At 38.0% G+C, this 12,349-nt stretch overlaps 1 protein-coding gene across 4 annotated transcripts in view; it reads right to left on the bottom strand.

Annotated features, from left to right (window-relative positions):
- The window catches only part of LOC120418282 (protein PALS1), a 67,942-nt gene extending 56,578 nt beyond the window's left edge, over positions 1-11,364 (bottom strand). For 3 of the 4 annotated variants that reach the window (XM_039580609.2, XM_039580610.2, XM_039580611.2), the window contains exons 1-3: positions 10,618-11,364; positions 6,024-6,203; positions 5,898-5,955 (exon numbers count right to left, since the gene is read on the bottom strand). In XM_039580609.2, coding sequence (XP_039436543.1) covers positions 5,898-5,955; positions 6,024-6,203; positions 10,618-10,671 — 292 coding nt within the window. In that variant the 5' untranslated portion in view covers positions 10,672-11,364. Of the gene's footprint in view, positions 1-1,394; positions 2,805-5,897; positions 5,956-6,023; positions 6,204-10,617 lie in introns of those variants that run through there. The other variant, XM_052709304.1, reaches the window with a different exon arrangement.
- Positions 11,365-12,349: the final 985 nt, after the last annotated feature.

The following is a 12,349-nucleotide window of genomic DNA, read 5'->3' as shown; positions in this document are numbered from 1 at the left end:
GTAGTTTAGTGGTTAGCGTGGTAGCCTATCTCCTCAGTAAGGCCTGGGTTCAATCCCAGATGGCATTTTTCGAGACGAGATTTGCCTGATCACGCCTTCTATCGGATGGGGAAGTAAAACGACGGTCCATTTGCGTAAAAGACGTTTTGGGTGACTCACCCCACATAACCTTCGGACGCCTATGCCATGGTTTCAAAATGCTTTTAGCTTCTCTCGTTTTCTAAAATTTCTCAAAATTGTCATCATCATTTTTTTTTCTTGATTAGGACAGTACATATATATCGAAATTAAATGTGCCTTGTTGGAATATTGGAATTATTTATTTTGTTTTCATTACTTTTACCTTCAAGTCCTATCAGAGCCAAGGGACAAAACCTTTGTAACATATTTGTAAAGGCCTTAATCTACAACTCAAAACAACTGTGTAATAGCAAGATGATTGATACGAAAATTTGTTCACATCTTTATTTTTCTATTTTTTTCATGTTGAAACTTGTATTAACTCACTGAAAACCAAAAAATGTTTTTTTTTATTTCAACTTTTCTTGACTTGTGATGGCTTTACAATGATGATATTTAATTAAACTGTCCCGATTGTCGATTCTCAATAAGCAGAGCAGAGGTAAATAATAGGGGAAATGCGATCAATCCTTAAAACAAATGTTAACATTGAGCTATCCCCCTCACACCTTATGTCAATGTCTGTCGGAGTAAGCGGGATACACAAATTTGTTTATAAGACTAAAAAAATCTTGAATTGTTCCTTTTGCCGCATATGGCCGTTTGCCCCACTTTCCCTACTTATTTTTTCAATCAAATAATTTCAGCATTATCATGTTAGATTTAAGGTGAAGCCGTTGATCATTTTTGAAGAAAATTGATCATCACTATAAAATATTCTGTATTAAATTCAATTTAACGAATTTCAGCACCAAAAGGAATCAGCATGTGCCGCTTGTTGCCTTCTTGAAGCCACTGAAAGAATTTTTGATCTAAATCAAAAGTGCTTCAAAATTTATATAATTTTGTGGCACAGTCATTGACGTCCTAGTTGGTGATTTCCATAACTTTACAAGGAATGGGATAATCGTTACCAAAAGGAATCAGCATGTGTAGGGCACTATTCTAAACAACTTGTTGAAGGAATTTTGTCAAAATATTGATAGCGACGCAAAATTTATATCTTTGAACGAAACATCATGGCAATGATGGAAGTCTTCACGCTAAGTCAAATGGAAATCATTTTAATTATGAAATCGGCTGTTATCATTTTGATCTAGCATCACTGTTAATTCAAAGTAGTACAAAAGTACGGTCCACCATACTTTGTCATTTAGCTTATGAAACGCGCGACGGAGTCTTTGAAAGGAACAGTAGCAGAAGCAGCAGCATACCTGTATAGAGTAGTTGCAGTGGTGATTATTTCAAGCCCAACACACCACCAATCGTCATTCAATTAGTTTCGATTACACTCTCGTTGTTCGGTGTTAATTCACACTCAATGCACGTAAAGGCTTCTGCTGCCTCCAGCAGACGTAAACACCAACACCACGATACGGAATTCGTCGGAAAACAAAAACACAACACAACACTTCTTGCCGTTGAGCAACTTGACGTGGATGCACACCAAAATTTCATAACATTTGGTTTCCTTTTCGGTAATTCTCAGCAAAAGGTGCCCGCACGAAACTTATGCTACTTTTGGAAAAGGCAAAAAAACTGCAAACACAGACAAAAACCGATGTGGTTTAGCGTAATTAAAATATGCTTATTTTACTGTGCGACACGTTCTCACTACAGCAAAATTCACGATTAATCATCGGTAAAATATTTTCCTTACATTTTTCTTCGAACGCAAATCACACCCTTTGGTACCTATTAGGTATCTCTCATTTAGGAATGGTTGTAGTCTGGAAATCCATCGGGAATTGGTGACGACGACGAGTTGTGTGTTTCGCAAAGTGAGTCACACTTTCCACCTCGTTGCAAATCACGCTGATCACTGATACACTGAATAAACGATTTGTGGGACAATTTTCCTTTGGTTTGCCAAATTAACTTTTAACTTTTTCGCGTGTGACTTTTCGCACAACAGCCCTCCAGCACCATTGAGGGGTCTGCTCATATTCGGATTAAGTGACGTCGACAATTTTTACAGAAATGGCCCGTTTTCTCTCGCGCACTCACTCACTGAAGATCAGACCGAACGCGCGCCACTCGGCGATGATGATGATGTTGCGAGCTTGGAGAGTATGTGTGTTAACTTTTCCAGCCTCTCGCCGTTGTGTGTTGATGTTCCTTCTTCTTTCGGGGGGAGGTCATTGGTGAGCTTTGCTCCTCCGTTCACCCCATGCGCGTCCCACTTGCTTATACGCCTCAACCATGAGCCCAAAAGCAACACAGATAAACCAGGCTTGGAGATGAGGAAGAAGCTCTTCTTTGCTAGATAAAACTAGTTACATTCTTATTTACGAGAAATTCCACACACGTAAACCGACCGCACAACCACCTCTCTTTTCTGTTGTTCTTCCACATTAGCTTTTACGAGTTAAAACCTACCGTTCGAGATGAGGAAAAAAAACTCGAAATTCCTCTAAAGATTTAACTTGCTTTTCAACCTCTAACTAGGACCGTTTTTACACGCAAATTGACGAACTAAAACAAATCACGGATCCAAACTAGCAGGATTTTATCAGCAACCAGTTGCTGCACTCCCAAATAACAATTAAAAAAAGCTCGCTCAAGTTTCACCGCCGTAGATCGCGCTCCCGTGTCGCGGCCTCGATTCGCTCGCCAAACTTATCTTACTGAGGAGGTGCAGCCAGCAGCACTCACTCGCGAGTCGTGTACAGCGAGATTTGTTTGTAGGCCAGCCAGGCCAGCACACCGACCCAATGTTGGCTGTGAGCGTTTGGGTCGAAAAACATGATACACTGACTGTTTGCTGCTACTGTTCTTATGGGAGGTCACCGCGGAAATGTTTTATTCGTGTAATCGTGTTATTTACGACTTTGCTTCACGGGATATTAATATTGAGCGTTGGATGAATTTATTTCTGCATCATCGCTGATTGGAGGGCACGCCGGCGTGTTAGTTCGTTAACACTGGAACGCCCAAAGCACGTCAAACTTACACGGACGCCCAAGCCTCCAAGTTGGAGCATAACTCAACAAATCGGAACGATTATTTTTTCCAGTGAGGATGTAGGATGTCTAAATGATCCTAGAACTTTGCAGAACTCGACTTATTTTTTATTTTGCAGAACACGACATTAAAAATTTTTTGCCATTAAAAACATAGTTCCACATTTTTTTCCGCGGAATTTTGGGCGAATTGTGTTTATGAAACGAAAAACTATTCTACTTGGAATACACTACCTGCTAGCATGAAAGCTAGTACAAATATTCCTTGTTTTAAAGATGATTGCTGAACATGCTCAACGATTAGGATTTAATAGTGTTGAGGCTAAGTAGCTGTGAATTTATCATACTAAATCAAGATGTAATAGAACATTACATGAATAAACAATAACAATAATAATAATTGTTCTATAACACATCATTGTTGTAGTTTTGAAATTCCCACCAAAAAAAAAAATTTTTTTTTAAATCGAGCTGAATAGACTCATACTTACTATACAAAACAAATAAAAATGTTCTTAAAATTGAAATGAAATATTAATAGTCAAAATACAATCTTTCAAAAATCTAAAATCATTCCAAATATGTTTTGTTATTTTGGGAATTCAAATAAACAATGTCTATTCTGAATCTTGTGGGCGCTCTTATACTATCCATCAACACAGAAACCCAGGCAAGCGGAGACATTCAGTAAATTTTTAGTTTAAAATTTGTGATCTAAAGAATCTTCACCCTAAATTTCAGCCAATTTGTCCCATTAAGTCCCCTCAAACATTTGAAACATTGTATTTCAAACATGTGTTGATTCTGAATTGGGAATCAGGTCTCCCACTCTCCCCTACCCATGAAAATCAAAAGTTCAAAACGATTAATTTTTTTTCCTGAACTCTCTACCGTCTCACCCTTGTTATTATTCTGTGGTAAAAAATATGCGGTGAATGACTCGCGAGCGCAACAAATTGGGCACTTGTGAACTTTTAACAACTTTTTAATTATGTGAAACATGAAATATTTTCATGAATTTGTTGATATTTTTCAGATTTTGCCTTCCTCACTGAGGTAAGGCTATAATCCTGCTCTAAAAATGAACTTTTTATTAAAAGCTCAAAGACCCACCTTTATGTATACATATCGACTCAGAATCTAAAACTGAACAAATGTCTGTGTGTGTATGTGTGTGTGTGTGTATGTGTGTGTGTATGTGTGTGTATGTGTGTGTATGTATGTATTTGACCAAAATTCTCACTGAGTTTTCTCAGAACTGGCTGAACCGATTTTGACCAAACCAGTTGCATTCGACTTGGTTTAGGGTCCCATACATCGCTATTGAATTGTTTGAAGTTTCGATAACTAGTTCAAAAGTTATGTATAAAAATGTGTTTTGACATATATCCGGATCTCACTAAAATGTATGTAAACGATGTCCGGATCCATCATCCGACCTATCGTTGGTTAGGTAATTGAAAGACCTTTCCAACGAGTCCACAACATTGAAGATCTGGCAACCCTGTCTCGAGTTATGACCTCTTAAGTGATATATTTGTACTTTTTTGATGCCGGATCTCACTTAAATGTATGTAAACGATGTCCGGATCCATCATCCGACATATCGTTGGTTAGGTAATTGAAAGACCTTTCCAACGAGTCCACAACTTTGAAGATCTGGCAACCCTGTCTCGAGTTATGACCACTTAAGTGATATATTTGTACTTTTTCGATGCCGGATCTCCCTTAAATGTATGTAAACGATGTCCGAATCCATCATCCGACCTATCGTTGGTTAGGTAATTGAAAGACCTTTCCAATGATGTCCGGATCCATCATTCAACATATCGTTGGTTAGGTAATTGAAAGACCTTTCTAACGAGTCCACAACATTGAAGATCTGGCAACCCTGTCTCGAGTTATGACCCAAACCACTCATATTACCCATTGTTGGTAAAAAGTGAGGAAGGCTCCAACCATATAGGTGGATTAAGTTAGTTTTTTACAGTAAAATGACTGTTCTTATGTATAAATCCTATTTGATCGAATCTTCTGAAAATTAGGCAAGAAATTATGTTCAAAATAATTATTGATCGTATTTTTGTCGACCATTAGTTAAATAATTGGATTCCCCAGATTTTGTAAAATAAAGTTACTTAACTATTAAATTTTTCTCCCTCAGCCCCATGAAAAGTTTGTCCCCCACGACAGGTGAGTCAATCTGAAAATGCAATTTTCCCTGACCGTCGATGTCTTTTGTCGATGCTATATGTACCTATACGGTTCAAGTATCCATCGAGCGAGTGAGTGTATAAAGCTGCCATCGTGTTATGTGACTTCAACGCTCAACTCTTTTTTTGCCTTTTCGATGTGTTTGTGTTTGGCCGTACGATCTCGGTAAATTCATGCCACTGACGGCAGGTTACGTGCCTCTGGCTGACACTGACCATTCACTTGTATAAGTCACCGTAGTGCTTCTTGTGCTGCCCAGACGTGCTGGAGTTAATTGCAATACAACCTTAACTTAGTTGGAAAACTTGTTTCTGGCTTCCAATACTAACTCAAAGTTTGCTGGAAGTGTGTTTGATAGCAGAACATACACATGCAGCAGTTCAACACAGCTTTACAGGTTGGGTGCTAACTGCCAGCACGAATTCCCACAATTCACAGTCAGTGAAAAAGCATTGAGAAAGACTCGAGAAAACATAGAATGAATATCTAATCGCTCGTGCTGCACTCTATGTTTCAATACAAAAAGCTTTTCAAACTTACCCAATCGCGAATCACTTCGTCTTTTAACACGAAGTTTTATCATACAGGATTGTATGCACTGAAAAAGAGAAAATGGGACATTAGATATCGCAGTACGATTGAATCAATTTGTTTTTCTTTGATTACCTCATGTATGTGTTTGATCACCTCTGCTCTAGGCGAATCTTCCAGCTTTCGTTCGTTAACGTCCAATATTTCGTCCGCGACCTCGAGGTTGTCCTTATCGGCAGGACTGCCGTACAGCTTAATTTTACCATCACGACTTTCCACTAAAATTATTACATATCCGTTCAACTCAACAACTTGCTGTAAATAGAGAAGAAAAATATAAAATAAAATAAAATTATGCCATTAAACTTTTTTTTTACATTTTCATTTGTAAAATAAGATCGCAGAGTTCTTACAGAGCTGGTAATTCTTACAGCCATCTAGCAGAAATGTTCCACCGTTCTAGCAGGATTCTGGCAGAACCAGCACTGCTAGAATTTTAAGTGACTGGGATGTATGTAGGGTACCAAAAGTTGCGTACCGTAATCTGGGGTGAATCGGGACTACAGTCTGAATAGGGACAGCAGTTTTTAGACCACTTAAAGCTTTTAAATTTGGAAATGGATGTACACATTTTGTTGGCCTGAGTCTGTTCTATCCGAAACCAACCAGAAAAATCAAAATATTGTGCTCCAACATGGTTAAAACTGCTGTCCCAATTCGCCCCATGTGTCCCGATTGACCCCAGTTTACGGTATTTCAATTACGAAAATTTTGGTACCCTAACATGTACATGTATAGGTCATCGCTGAAATTTTTAAGTTATCGCAGTTTTAGTTTAAAAAAGTCGATTTTTTGCCGTTTTCGCCATATTCCAGTTTTTGCGCGCTGCGCGTCGATAAACCCAATTTTTATTTTCAAAAAATCGTATCTCGGAATATTGAAAACATAACTTCACAATTTTTTGATATGTGATGTAAAATTTTCCGAGGAATCTTATAAAAATATTTTCAGACATAGGCTCTTTGGCCTCGAGACCTTCAATAGAGCATTTTATGTTTTCATTTGACCTATTAAATGTTAGGCTAGATATTTGAAACTTCGAACTATTTTTCCTTCAAAGCCTGTTTAATACCCTTTCGTTTGCGCTCAAGACAGCTGAAATCAGTTGAAATGGTGCGGCGTTAAGTTTTTTTAAATGAGCTTTTTGCAAAAAATCGACGAAAATTGCCATTTTTCGAATTACCCTAACACGGCGTAGGTCACCCTAATGGCCAAACAAAAAAATGGGTCTAATTATTTCGGCTAAGGAACTCCCAGAAAAATGTTGAGCCCGATCGGAGAACTTTTTTTTCGAATCATGCTGTTTTCGTGGGGAATTGCTGTATATTAGGATGGCTCGAGATTGACGATTTTTCAGAACATGTTTTTATCGGTTGTTTTAAGGCCCCTAAACGAGTCCCCGAAATTTGGGAGCGATCTGTTGTGTCCACACTTTACGCATTGCATTTCAATTTTGTATAGGAATTAGTATGGAAAAACCTTCTGTTTTGCATATTGATTTTTATCCTTTTTTATTTTCCACTAAATTTTTCAAACCAACACAATAGCGTTAAAATTGAGAAAATTTTCAAAATGCTACTTTGTTCCTGAAAAAACGTGTCAAACGGTACTGTACATCGAAAATTTTCAAAAATTAAAATACATGCTAAACATGATTCTAAACGCCGGGAAATGCATTTTAAATTGATTTCAGAAAATTGCACTTAAATTTCTTTGACATTTTTAAGTTTTTTGAAAAACATTTTTTTGTCCCCTGATTTTTCGGCCCGACTTTAAAAGGGGGGAAAAAAAAATGTATCAGCCTAATTGGGAATTAAATTAAGCTCAAATATGTGACATTATTGTTCACAACGATAAAGCCTTTTTTTCTGAGTACAATAACCCTTTGTTCTATCGCAAAGCATTTAAAATTGATTTTTTAATCAATTTAAAAAAAATATTCTTCATGGCCCTTCTTGACAGAACAAGTCCTACTTGACAGCTCGTTCCAAGGGACCCATAGTTGATCCATCGAAACAAATTTTTGCATTAAAAAAAAAATGTGATCAGAAATGGTTTTAAATCGTGTTTTTACCGATTTAGGGGAAAGTGGGGCAAGACAACCATATGGGGCAAGGTGAACAATCGCTCGTACGATCGTTAATCTTACAATTTCCAATATTTCCAATATGAGGAAATGTTACTAGCAATGCAATTAGTTAATTCTACTACCACATAACTGCCAAAACGACGTAACTAACTAACTTTAGCGGTACAAGGAAAATTAGAAAGTGCTAAAATTGGTTATACTAATCTTTCAAAGCTGTCACACATAAGGTAATCAATAATCAATTTTCTCCTAAAGCGTACAATTGCTGTTATTTAAATAGCCTTAATTCTAAGCAGAAAACTTTAGAAAGAACCTTCAATTGGCGAAAATTGAGGTTTTCAGAAATTACTTATTTTTCATACAAACGGTGATTAACAACTCTCAAACTATAAACCTGGGTGATGAATAGAAACAATGCGTAACGTGATTTTCTAATGATTCCACTTTGTTTACATCTACAAACTAGGAGGCTGTTCAAGCACAAGCATGACTTTTTTCTTAGGTAGATGAGCTGTTTTATAATCAGTGGTACCGTAAACTGGGGTGACTTTGATAGCCCGGGTTGACATTGATAGAAATTTGATTTGGTCACTAATTTTGATACATCCAATGTAACAGTCAAATTTTTGCACATACGTTAGATAATAACCTATCCCTAAATGCTTACATACTCAAAATTCTCAAAAATGTTTAGATATTGATTTGACGGGCATTTGAAAAACCTATCAAAGTCACCCCGGGCTATCAAAGTCACCCCAGTTTACGGTATGCGTTTTATTTTGTCTCGAGTTTTGTCTAATTTTCTACATTATTTTGCTGGAAAATTGTATGTGTTTTCAAGTTTCGTTCGGTTAAAAGAGGTTTTTCTTTTTCACGGGTGACGAAGAACTGCGACCAGATAATTAAGAAGGCTTCTGGATGGTACAACCGCATCGACTCTATAAACAACTTTCATTCATAATTATAAAAAAATGACGATCTTGACTTCAACTTCAGGTCCTCAAAAGCAAAAAAAAATCATTCTTGCAAAAAAAACAATGTTCGATCGATAACAATACTCTCCACTTTTGGCGAACAGTAAATTGGTTCCACTTTGACAGTTCAAAATTGAGGCCGTTTTGCGAACCACTATTCAGCACCCAGCTATAAACCAGTGGCATTTTGTATTATCAGTTACGAGAAAACCCTTTTTATGTCTTTGAATCCGTTGTTTTTCAAACTGTTTTTGGTAAGTTACCATGCGCCTTCACTTTGGAAAAACATTGAAAGTTACTTCAAATTTACGAAAACTTTGGAAAACTTTTGGAACCGGTGAACCACTACACTACGAACAATTTCCCAAAATTAGGTTGAGTATCAAAAACCCATCTCAGCCTATTATTTCCTCGACATACTAGGTCGAAATCTTGGAACACGATAGCAAACATAATTTAAATGTGATTTTTTATAAAAAAATTTAATGATATAAAAATGTCGAGATTTCAACCACTTTTTAGTTCTATTAAATTTTCAAATTGTCTATATTACTCAAAATAATACGGTACTGTGGTAAATGCATTGTTGAGCTTAGATGTCTAAAAGCATCTAAAAGCATATCTTTATCCCTATCAAAAGTGCTCCAATTGAGCTCAAATGCAGTTTATTTTGTTTTGGGCGAACATGGTTGAACTGTTTTAGATGGAAACTAGAGTGATCTTAGCTTATATAAGGTGGCTCATAAATTTTATTAAATAATGTGTTTTTTTAATATTCGCTGGGTCTCGTGGCGCAGGGGTAGCGGCTTCGGCTGCCGATCCCGATGATGCTATGAGACGCGGGTTCGATTCCCGCCTTATCCACTGAGCTTCTATCGGATGGTGAAGTAAAACGTCGGTCCCGGTTTCTCCTGTCTCGTCAGAGGCGCTGGAGCAGAAATCCCACGTTAGAGGAAGTCCATGCCCCGGGGGGCGTAGTGCCAATAGTTTCGTTTTTTTTTCGGTAAAGAAAACGAAAAAAACATTGAAAAGAAATGCGAATTGACTTTTTTTATTTGTCCAAGCTTTCCATATGTCAGAAGAAGTCAATTCTGGATCATCAGCATCAAACAAACTCTCAGAAATAAGTTTTTTGGGCGTAGAACTTCAGGATTATGTTTTGGAGCAAAGTGTTTTTCTGAGCACTATTGGAGTTCACCAAACCTTTTTGATGTTGAGAAATCGATTCTGGACTTAAGGGTCAAAAGTTACAGCCATTTTAAGGTAAAACAGGTGCAACTTTAAAACCTAAAAATATTCCTGGATAGTTAGATTTTTTAAAACACCCTAATCGTGAACTACCTTCCCATTTGCAATCGCCGCCAAAAGGTTCATTAATAAAGTTATTGCATGATTTCGATTGAAAGCTTCCAAATCCAAATTTCGGAGATTTGCCTGAGCACTGATATAGTATCGCATAAACCTCAGTCCATCTTAACGTATACAATCCAGTGATCTACCAGTGGATCTACTATATTGTGTATGTATCTTAATCCCTCGCGTGGCAGATAGAGAGTTTATGATGCTGAGCAGAGATATGAACTAGCAACAGCTCTCCAATACTAACCTTTCCTGAGGACGACGAGGTCTGCGGACCTGCCACAGCTGTCCTTTGTTGCATTCTTAGCAGGCAAACAAGGCAATCCTTATTACCGTTTCACCTCATAGGTACGAATCTTCTATTGATTTTTTCTTTTGTTGCTTTCCTTACATAAACACTTTCCCCTCACTTGTTAAATATTACACCTATCTGGCATAAGTTGAGGCTAAAACTTTAGAACCGAGCTAGACCTTGTACCTTAACTTTTATTTTTCCTTTGTATTGCTATCACAAATCGTGGGGGTATCAATTTTCATCGCACATTATTTACACTCGTTGGCATTTTAGCAAAAGCACTTTCGGAAAACACCCACGGCTGCCATTTGGCCACATCCAACGCTGGCAGCAGCATCCATCATCATTTCATCTGGAGCTCACATTTATTTTTGCAATGGAGAACCACCACTACAACCAGGCCCGTCTGCTGACTGGGGCGACTTTTCTTCAGCTTTCCACCTTTCGTAGGATAGATTTTTCTTTTGCACCCCCAACAACAATCACACTTGGCACACTCGCGCGGAGGAACTGATTTCTGAGGTGGAGGGTTTCGCAAAGTTTTAAACGCCCGATTTCCCGATTTCTGGATCGACACTTTGATCGCGACCCGGATCTCGGTTCGGCCGCTGGATGCTGTTCTAACGGTGACCCGAGGCTGCAGAACACTTTGATAGATTGCTTTTCTGCATTGCCGTCGTTATCTGCTAGGAAAAATCATGACGTTCCCAAAAGCTTTCCAGATCAATACTCTGCTCTCGGATGGACCTTTACGTACACAGGATGCTTCTAGGCAGGCAGAGGCCAGTCCGCGTATGTGCATGTGTGTGTGTGTGAATGTGGGGGAGCCTTGGAGTCTCTTCCCGGACAGGGTGGCCTAATACTCAAACCAAGACTCAAACAATTGATCAAATAAAAAAAATAGACTTATTATCAAAATCATCTCAAAGTACTTGTACATCACTTAAGTAAACTTAGATCTGCGATACTAATTGCCAATTTAAGTTTGTATCTAAGGCTTCTCAACGATTGTTTGGGTAGCCACCCTGCGAGAGAATGGTCCTTTTTTATCTCGGGGATACTCTCGCGCGTTCTCTCGCCGGATACATTTATCCTCAGTCAAATCATGAGTCCCCTCTCGATTGGCATCGTCTGGTGGACGGATTCGGATGCTGAATGGTGTGTAGCGTATTTTGCGTTTGTGTCAATGTTGTTGCTTTGCTCTCTCTCTCTCGAAAGCCGCTTTTGCAGTATGGGTGACACAAAAAGGACCTGTGACTGTGCCAGACGAATGAGGAGAGATCGCAAAAGAGAGAGAGAGAAAAAGAGAGCGTGCGCGGGTTTATTTGCAAACCGCGTGTTGTGTCTATTCTTCAATGAAAAGACACACACTCACACACACGCACACACACACAACGGATCGGTAAAAGGATCCGTATATCTTCGTCGGAGGTGTACCTTTTTGGTACTATTGAAATCCTGATTTTTTTGAAAATGTCCTATAAGCTATTGTGTTTCATATGTTTATAGAACCTATTCAAAAAAAATAATTCAATGGAAATAACATTAAAATTCTTTGTGATTACATTTCGTTCTTTTATAATGTATAATATCCAAAAAAAAAAAAAACACACAGGTTTACAAAAGACTTGAGAGCTGTAGGTTTGTTCTTTCTTACTAAATCGTTTCTGTTTTGTAAGAAAGC

Source organism: Culex pipiens, chromosome 3 (assembly GCF_016801865.2).
Source record: "Culex pipiens pallens isolate TS chromosome 3, TS_CPP_V2, whole genome shotgun sequence".
In the NCBI taxonomy this organism is placed as follows: Eukaryota; Metazoa; Arthropoda; class Insecta; order Diptera; family Culicidae; genus Culex; species Culex pipiens.
This window is presented reverse-complemented; position numbering and strand designations above follow the sequence as displayed.